The sequence below is a fragment of the Lycium ferocissimum genome, chromosome 4 (assembly GCF_029784015.1).
Source record: "Lycium ferocissimum isolate CSIRO_LF1 chromosome 4, AGI_CSIRO_Lferr_CH_V1, whole genome shotgun sequence".
In the NCBI taxonomy this organism is placed as follows: domain Eukaryota; kingdom Viridiplantae; phylum Streptophyta; class Magnoliopsida; order Solanales; family Solanaceae; genus Lycium; species Lycium ferocissimum.
Genome location: NC_081345.1, coordinates 64,848,364 through 64,858,179, shown reverse-complemented (window position 1 = coordinate 64,858,179; position 9,816 = coordinate 64,848,364). Strand labels below are relative to the sequence as shown.

The following is a 9,816-nucleotide window of genomic DNA, read 5'->3' as shown; positions in this document are numbered from 1 at the left end:
CCCTTTCCCAATTTTCTCCTCAGGTAATTTCCCTTCCTCTTTCTTTCTTTTTTTCTTTTTCTATTTTTTCTCCCCCAGCCTTAACCGGTTAACCCTACCATAACCCAATTCCAAATTTGAAGGGAAAACTGGGATGGGGTGTAAAAAATAATTACAGCTTCGGTTCTCTGTTTTTGCTTTACATAACACTCAAGAGAAAAATAGAACAATTTGTAAGTATCATCTTAAGTTTATTCTTTTACTTGGGTTCCTTTTTTCTGTAATTTCTATATAGTAAAAGTTGCAATCTTGATTGGTAAAAGAGTTTTGTGCCTAATAGATGATTGTAGCGGATTTAGGATATTCTCTGAGGGGATTTGAAAAATAAAAATATAGTGCCCGAGGCTTAAACTTGGAACCTAGAATTTTTGAGCCTCAAACCACTGAACCAACCCCTCTTTCTTGTGTTCGGGTTGTTCAAAATCTATATACGTATATAAACATATAAAAATACCTTATATATACAGTGTAATTTTTTGCCGAGGGTGTTCGGGTGAACACCCTCAATGGGCTGTAGATCCGCCCCTGACTGTATGCTAAGTACTTGTAGTAAGTGGGTTGTTCATAAATGCCCTTTCTAAGAATACATTCTTGATTTTAGGCAACAAATAATGGTAGGCTATATGATCTTGTTGGTGCTGCTCTTTTTGTTGATGCTGTTATATTTGAAGAAAATTAATTGCAACTAGGAACAGCAAATGGGCTGGTCGGATCGGATATGGATGGGTCAAAAACTGGTTAAACAAAAAACGGATAAATATTTGACCCGTCCATATTTAACACGGATAAAAAAATGGGTTAACCGTCGGATAATATGGATATCCATATTATCCATGCTTTTAGGAATAGTCAGGTGAGAACATAAGCTTAGGGTCCGTTTGGCTATGAGAATTTTTCACTTTTTTCGGGAAAACTTTCACTTTATTTGGAAATCAACGTTTGGCCATGAAAATTCCAAGTACAACTTCACCTAAAAATCTGTTTTTGGTTTTTTCACTTCCAAGCATTCAAACAACCAATATTCTTTGCAAAAACTATAACCATACACATCTCCAACTTCAAAATTCAAATAAAGTGATAAATATTTGGTTTTCATGGCCGAGCGCCTAATTAGTCTCCCAGAAAGAAAGAACTCTTGAAAAAAATAACAAGCAGACATTTAGCGGATATCCATTGTTTAGTGGATAATATGGATACTATTCATATTTGATCCATTTTTAAAAAAGGTCAGTTGTCCAACTCATGTCTAATGGGTCGGATTGGATGGTTACTTGTTATCTTTAGCCATTTTTCCAGCCCAAAGTACAACTTACAATGACTTGTTCTGGGGTGTTTATCCATGTTACCAGTTATTATTAATAGAATGTAGAACACACTGCAGTTACAAAGTGAGAAACTGAATTGTAGCACAAGGCTATTGATGGATTTTTCTAAGAAAATGACTTGTTATGAGTTTCTTTACCTTTGGTTTTAGATATGTTGGATCACTTTCTTTAGGCAGAACAAAGATACTTCACTCTTGTAATTAGGATTTTTCTTTTTTGGAAAACAAAATATGGTCTCTTGGTGATTTATAATTGGTGTTTCGGACGTAATGCAGACAAACACTAATATGGAACATTTCTTGCACATCTACTGTAAAATTAGCACTTACATTATTAGTACTATTCTGGAATTCATTTCCCTTGTGTTATTAGTACTTATTTTGGAATTTTGGAATCTGGATGTTCCTAAGTTGCTGATAAAAATATCAACCTGCTAAAGTCATGTATAACAATATGAGAGTATCATGATATATTTGTCTCAGATATTATGAACAAGAAAGTTTATACTCATTAGTTTGGTCCTAGTTTAGAGTGCATAGAGTCATTTATTTACTAATGGATTGTCAGTTGGGTGAATCAATGCTAAAAAAGATAAACTTGTAGGTGTAAATCCCTTCTGCATCACATTCTAGCTAAGGAATTAATAGTAAAATTGCAGTTTTATGCATCGTGTCATCCTGTGGAAGTTTTTTTCCAGATTTTGAAAAATGAAGATACATGAAAAATGGGTCAGACCCAGTTTTTACCGAACCCCTTTTTACCTGTATTAAAATGGGCGGGTTGCAACTTGCAACCCAATCCATTTTTGTTCAACCCGTTTTCAACCTGCCCAAACCAACCCAACCCGCCCATTTGCCGCCACTACTTATGGTTGTAACTTTTGCAGGTTCTTCAAGATGGTTGAAACTCTTTTTGAAGATATATTTACAATCACTCAGAAAGATCCTGATGGGAAAAAATTTGATCGAGGTATGCCAATTATCATTCTTCCCCTATGTAATTAATTTAATTCATGCTCTGTAATCAGTTAAAAAAAGGGGCAGCCCCCTGCTATGCGCGGGGTCCAGGGAAGGGCCGGACCACAAAGGTCCATTGTACGCAGCCTTACCCTACATTTTTGCAAGAGGTTGTTTCCAGGGCTCGAACCCGTGACCTCCTGGTCACATGGCAGGATAGATTGAATAAATTTTGGACCATGAGGCAGCACACAATCTGTAGATATCAATGATTCGTCCGTAACATTCATTTTAATCATCGAGATACTTTCTATCGTTGCAATTTTATTTCAAGGGGAAGTGACAAGATTGTCGTGGTACACCAATTGAATGATAAGTTGAAGGAGATTAACTAAATTGTTTGTTCACACTTCACAGTAGACCTAGGATTACATTCTCCTCATGGATTAATCCAATTAGGAGAAATAAAAGGTTAAGAAAAAGATGGTGACCTTTTGGCACTCAAGGGTGTGTCCTAGTGATCAATGAAGTAGGAGGAGGACTATGAGATCTCAAGTTCAAATCCCAGTTGAGACAAAAAACATTAGGCGACTTCTTACCATCTGTCTTAGCCTTGGTGGACAGAATTACCTGGCACCTGTTGCTGGTGGGAGGTAGCAGGTATCCCGTGGAATTTGTCGAGGTACGCACAAGCTGGCCCGGACACTACGCTTTTAAAAAAAAGGTGGTGACATGTTGATAAGAAAAGAAAAGGGTAATATTTATGTAGTTGACTGGAATACTCCAGATGAATTGTGATAAAGTTTTGTGCATCTGTAAAATCAATTTCTTAAACTATTCATATTTGCTGGACTACGTACTCTTTTTCTTTTTTATTCTTATTTTTGTTCTGGGCAAACAACATCATCTGTCTTACAGTGAGAGCTTCCTTGGAATAGTTTCGGCTATAACTGATGGAAGTTTTGGTTTACATAGTTGTACCTTCTTAGTTTCTTTCTCATGAGCAATAAGGGGCTTAGGAAGGGGCATGGGGTTGTTCTGCAGACTGTGGACTGACCAAATAACTATTGGGAGCATTGAGCACTAGAGTACTGATAAGTATATTGCTGATTGCACATATGAGGGAGTAATAAAATATATAGTTCGTGTAGTTTTCTTGACAAAACCATGATTTGTGGCATACGATGGACTATGTATTGCTTATTATTGTCCAATTATTATCAAACTGCAGCAACACTTTTTTTGATTGAAAATAATGTGATCAGATATATGCATTTTGTAGTTAATCGCATTGAAGCACGGAGTGAGCAGTTTGATATGTACATGCTTCTGGATATAAACACTGAAATATATCCTATGCGCGTGAAAGAGAAATTTATGATGGTTTTAGCATCTACATTGAACTTAGATGGGACACCAGATACTGGTTATTTCATTCAGGTAATGTGCTGTAGTGGTTTATGTCTAACCTTGGAGATTTTCAAGTGTTAGCCTGTCTGATATAATTTTAATTTTGTGATTTGTATAAAGAATTATAAAGATGGTACGCAAAGCTACTTAAGTCTCTGGTATTTTGCTACCGAGTAGGTCTTACTAGTCTAAATGCATCAGAAAGATTCAGAAAAGAAAGCTGAAAACAATGTAATCCAGTCAAATTTGAGGTTGTTTGACTTACCATGTGAATCACATTCATCAAAGCAAGAAACATCAAGTGCCTTTTGATGATGTGAAAATATATGTATTTTCATTAAAAAACTAACTTGCTATATACAGGCATTTAGAATGTACTGCTTTTGTTTTCAAAAGAAAAGAAATATATACATCTTGAACAAGTGAGCCCCTTTACGAAAATATTTTGGTTCTGTGACTTTGTCTATCTGGAATTGTTTTTGAAATCTCATCCATTACATAGCTAAACTGTTACCTACAACTAGAAACTAGCGAATATATTAACTTTTTTGTGGTGTCTGTATTGACGTGTCATCGACACATTTTTGTTCCTCAGAAGTGTGATTCCTTGTGATGGCTATTCATTTGCATTCTAAAATAATGGGCAGGACAAACAAATTGTATCTGCCCGTGAAGGGTATAATCATTTGGTATTGGCATGTATCAGATCTTTTTTTAATTGACACTGGAGAGGCTAGCAGTTACCAAAAATGCGAGAAGAGGCGACGAGGCCTGAAAGGCGTCGCCTTTTTTAACAAAAAAGAAAAGAGGCTGAATTAAAACATAAAACGCAGAGTTAGGGTTTTACGATGCTTATCTCTTTCTAGAATTGGAAAATGTTGAAGAAGAATTAGAATAGACTTTTAGTATTGCTTGTCTTATGAATTATTGAGTCATTAAAGTTCTAGACTTTTAGTATCTACTATCTACTTTTAATGTTTGAATTGAAATATTTGCTAATATGTTATTGCTATTGAGATTTTGATTATTTATATGTGCAATTAAATATTTTAATTTTTTGGTATTAATTGGCCCATCACTTCAAAAAGGAGTGCGCCTCGCCTCTCAAAAAGGCGAGGCAGGTCCTTGTCGCCTTTTGTCGCCGCCCGCCTTCCAAAACACGGTGTATCAGATTAAATCACCAATTAGCGCAGAAGGATCCATCTATTGTGCTATTTGGAGGATAGTGAAATGATATCTTGGTCCTTGAACTATCTTAGGATTTCCTTTGCATTTGAGAAAGAAAGAGAAGGAAAATCAAGGAATAGGAGCAAAAATAGAGTTAAGAATGCGATGAAACGACATATGCCCCAGGACCTTGGTCTAGTGGTAAGAGTGTAGTGCATGATGTGCGAGTTAGGCGCACGATACGGGCTCGAACCCTATAGATAAAAGCTTGGTATTTTCTTTTATAAAGACAAAAGCTTGGTATTAAGTGGAGAAGAATAGAGGAGCAGGCCCATTATCCACGGAGTTCCTAGATGTGCTCCATTGGCTCTCGAGGATTAACCAAAAAAAAATGCAAAGAAAGCAAGAATTTCTGTCATATATAGGTCAATGATAGATATTAGATGATACAATGAGTTAAATTCTGAGCATCTAGTTAAAGAAAATTTGCTTTGCATTCCTCATATGTAAGATGACCTTTGGCCTTGTGCTTTTTTCTGTTTGTCTGGTCATTAAGTTAATTTTTTATAAACAGTGATAAAAAGATTGACGTTGGGATTTATTTGAAGTATGTTTTCTCTCAACATTTCTCCCCTAAAGTTAGCTTAACTGGGTTGGTATGATTCTAGCTTGGAAAACACAATTGGTGAATATGCCAAAAATCAAGTAGAATGAACTGGAAATGTTAATTCGGCTCAGTCTTTATTTAAAACAGAGGAAACAAAGTTTATGTAGTTCTGCTTTCAGTTTCTGGATCTTACATTTTGGAGAGACCGAAAACATCTACACACACACATTTTAAAATATCCTTACAGATCTGAGTACTTCCTACCGCTGAATTTCTCATCTTCCCCACTCGCTGCCGAACTCCAACCCGTCCTCTTGCTATCCCACTCTCTCTAGTACATGAAAACCCTAAGTTAACACAGCATAGGAACTGGCTTGTTATGAGTTTTATGACACATCATGACAAATGTCGCTCTCAGATTTACAGTGCCTGCTAGAGTGATTCAGTCTCCTTTTATAAGGTTTCTGTTTTTTTTCTATGAAGCAATTCTTGAAGCAGCAAGAACATTAAGGCCAGCCGCATGGTTATGAGAACTAAACTTCTGGCCATATTTTGACATCCTTAACCATGGAGGCAAATTCTTCCCAAAGAGCTTGGTGCTCTTTTTTATATTTTCAATTTTTTTTATGAATATTGGTTTTTGGGTAGCAGCTTTAAATATTTTTGGTTCACAAGATTTTTGCTTGATTGTTTTCTTAAAGGTAATATGTGATCTCACTTTTTGTCAAGTCCAGTTAACTGGGGAACCTAAATAAATGTGGTAACCTAACAGAATTATCTTTGACATCTCTCAATTGGTGTTTGCTTATAGATTTCCTTAAACTGAATTTATGGGTTGTTGAATCAAACTAGTAAATAGTAGGGTTTGAAGTCTTCAGTTTTGAAACTATTACCCAAAACAAATCGGGGAAACTCCATAGCTTCTGGTCGTTTGAAATTTCTAAACTCGTAATATATAAATATTTTTTGAAGACTTAAGGCTACTATGATCTCATTCAAGATCTTTCAAGTCTCCTTTGTCATAAATGTTGTTTTTGATGTTTTTTATGTTGTAAAGTGTGGTATTTATTATCTTTAAGTTTGCTTTGGTATGTTTCCTCATCTTCAAATTGCTGTGGTTCAAATTGCTGTGGAGCTTTCTTTCAATGCCTTTTCTCTTGGTCGCTGTAATACTTTCTCCACTATTCTTTGAATTCCACAAATGCTAAAGAATTTGTAAGTTGGTGTTTCAACAACGCGCAGTTTCCAAAAGGATCTATTGTCGATTTAGGTGATTTTATCTTTGGTTGCTATATGTTTTTCTGGACTTGACTACAGGTATGTATTTGATGCGGGTGTATAAGCATCCAGTACATGCTTATTTCTTGTGGCTAAGGTATTTTTTGAAAGATCCACACAAAATATCCACACCCACGTCACATTGAGATAACAACAGAGACCTAGGAACAATAGTCTGTTTTTGTTTGAAATTATTATCTTTATATCCGATAACATCAGATAAAATGTTTTCCTACTAGTAGTAGTTTGTGATAAAACTTAGAACTCATATCAACTGGTGATGAAGTTGCCGTCCTTGAATTAGCTGTTATTTTTCAAGACTTGTGTATTTGCACATATTCCTATTTGCATTTTATATTTAGATACCTACATGCACTAGAAGTAGGAATAAATGCATAAGAACCCCTTATCTTTTTCAATCTGTAGCCCATAATTTCCTTCACCGGATGCATCAGGAGGAGGTTGAATGCATAAAATCGGCTTGTGTTTTCATTATATAGACTTTTAACTGTTAATTTCCTTCAGCGTTTGAAATATACACCTGGTTTACTTAAAACAGTTACCAAGGTGAAATGGTTTATCATTCAAGAAAAAAGAATATAATAGAAGTGAAAGATCCATATAGGCTATAGCAACCAGTTGGGGTTAAGGTTTATCATTCATGTTTGCTAGTAGTTTTTGTAGTTTGTTTGGAGATCTTTAAGTCAGTAGAATGAGTCGTCTCATGGGAATTCATATAGTTGAGTGCAATTTGCTTGGGATTAAGGCGTACTTGTTTCTCTAAAGTATGTTTTCAAGAAACTACTTTTCATCGAAAGTCTTTAATATGCCAAATATCCTCCCATGCCCCCAACAGCACAACCCATGCAAACAAGATAACTGAAATACTTAACTTTCTCATACTAAAAATGATGTCGGCAAGCTTGAGAAGATACTTAATTCTTCTATTTGATAAAACATTAATGCTTAAAGATAATGCCTATCACAACTGAGCAAACGCTTGTACGAACTTCCTTCTTTATCTTCGTTTTCCTTGTTTCTTTTTTGTTTGACTGCTGATTCTTGTTCTATATGTGGTCGTCAAACTCTTAGAAATCTTGATGGTACTTAATGGTATTGCAACCGGATGGCAGGGTAACAAGAAATCGCTTGCTGACAAGTTCGAATATGTCATGCATGGGAAGCTATATCGTATCTCAGAGGAAGGTGTAGGGAAGCACGTTAAAGCGTATGTTTTGATAACTTATCTCATATTCAATTCCATGAACATGAATTTATATTTCTGACCTGTTCTTGTCTTATCATTGGTGCCATATTGTCAGTCGGTCCCACCTTAGCAATATCTGCTATTCTTCGTGCTTCAGAGTTTGATATTGAATTGGCTTAGATTGACTTCTTAGGTCTCCCATATGCTAAGATTGGATTCTGAATGCATGCCATATCCATTTGATTTTTGTGACTTGTTTTCAAGTACTCCCTGTGTTTTAATTTGTTTGTCTTACTTTCCTTTTTAGTCCGTTTAAAAAAGAATGACTCTTTCCATTTTTGGCAATTCTTTGAATCCAACTTTCCACATGGCATGTTTAAGACCACAAGATTAAAGGACATTTTGGTACATTCTACATATCTTTAATTTAAGACCACAAGATTCAAAAGTCTACTTTATTTTCTTAAACTCCGTGCTAAGTTAAAACTGGACAAACAAATTGAAACGGAGGGATAGTTCTTTCTATTGCATTTAATTGTGGAATATAAATGTACTTTCCAGTACTTGGTTTTCTCTGCTTTTTTTTAGGATCGAAGTTTTGCCCTTTTTGCTTAATGTATATTCTCTTTCAGTTTTAATTATATTGTTTGAGAGTTGTCTATGTTCTTTTTTTTGGGATTACTTGATTTATTGGTTTCCGATTAGCAATCACAAACTTTGCTAATATAACAATGGATTTCTGGTTATTGGTGTTCAGAGACATTTTTGTTTCATTTGGAGGACTTCTGATGCAGCTGAGAGGAGATCCATCCATTGCAGCTAAATTTGAGCTTGATCAGAAGCTTTTCATTCTCATAAGGAAGGTTTGATGTAAAGAATTGATAATATCCCAATTTTAACTTCAAAGGCGTTAGTATTTTTGAGCTAAGCTACTGGCACGTGATAAATCACGTGTTGGGCTCAGTTTCAAGGATACAAAAGAATGTAACTGAAAATAATAACGAAGACCACGGAACAAGAGTTCTATATATGTTGGGGTGTAGAAACCTAGTGTGCAGTTATGATCTTTATTGCTGGTGGCGCCAAAAGATGTTTTCCTACCACTAATATTTTGTGATGAAAAAAATAGCTCTTATCAACTGGTAATATAGTTGCGGTTCATGAATTAGCTGTTATTGTTCCGAGGCTTGTTTAGTTGAACATCTTCCTGTTTGCATATTATATTTGGACACCTACATGCATTAGATGTAAGGTTACATACACAAGAACCCCGTGGTTCTTAACCTGTAACCCGCATTGTACTTCACCGTGTGCACTAGGAGGTTGAATACATAAAATCCTCTCGTGTTTTCAATCATAAGACTTGTAATAGCTAATTTTCTTCATGAGTAAAATTATACACCTAGTTTACTTCAAAGTGTAATAAGGTATGTTTCAAGGTGTTGCCAAAAAAAGAAAAGAAGAAAAAATAGGTTAGAGCGTAAGTTGTTAGTGGATTGATTGCAAGTACAAAACATTGCATACATTTGTAGCTGAATTGCACAAATAGCTGCTTTTAGGCCCTTGGTTAAAGAATGGCGGGAATTTATAAGGCTTTTAAAGTTTAGCCGCCTTAAAATCAACTTCAAACATATGCGGGTCTGAAGTTGTAATTCTGATTTTGAAGTTTCCAATTTTAGTTTTTTTGAGGGGTTGAAGTTCGGTTCTGCCAAAGTCTAACTTTAGAAGTCAGGCCTGCATGTGAAGTTTGTCTTTTCAAACTTTAGACTCAGGTGCGAAGTTAGGATTTCACAATGGCCAACATTCGAGCCAAAGCTCTGAAAAAGA

General features: G+C 35.5%; 1 protein-coding gene and 1 long non-coding RNA gene across 2 annotated transcripts; both read left to right on the top strand.

Moving 5' to 3' along the window:
• The first annotated feature begins 2,184 nt into the window (after positions 1-2,184).
• LOC132053608 (DNA-directed RNA polymerases II and V subunit 8A-like) lies at positions 2,185-9,157 on the top strand. The gene is made up of 4 exons (XM_059445693.1): positions 2,185-2,333; positions 3,603-3,760; positions 7,916-8,010; positions 8,747-9,157. The coding sequence occupies exons 1-4, from the start codon at positions 2,261-2,263 to the stop codon at positions 8,856-8,858; spliced, it is 438 nt and encodes a 145-aa protein (XP_059301676.1). The 5' UTR covers positions 2,185-2,260; the 3' UTR covers positions 8,859-9,157.
• On the top strand, positions 3,780-7,586 carry LOC132053609 (uncharacterized). Its single transcript, XR_009414187.1, has 2 exons — positions 3,780-5,964; positions 6,822-7,586. It is a non-coding gene; the product is annotated as an uncharacterized LOC132053609 (long non-coding RNA).
• Positions 9,158-9,816: the final 659 nt, after the last annotated feature.

What these genes read in the sequence shown, in the direction of transcription:
- LOC132053608 (XM_059445693.1), top strand. Translation starts at nt 2,261, where the DNA reads ATGGTTGAAACTCTTTTTGAAGATATATTTACAATCACTCAGAAAGAT. An exon ending in ATACTGGTTATTTCATTCAG is followed by an intron (nt 3,761 to 7,915) that starts GTAATGTGCTGT and finishes ACCGGATGGCAG; the next exon opens with GGTAACAAGAAATCGCTTGC. An exon ending in GTAGGGAAGCACGTTAAAGC is followed by an intron (nt 8,011 to 8,746) that starts GTATGTTTTGAT and finishes ATTGGTGTTCAG; the next exon opens with AGACATTTTTGTTTCATTTG.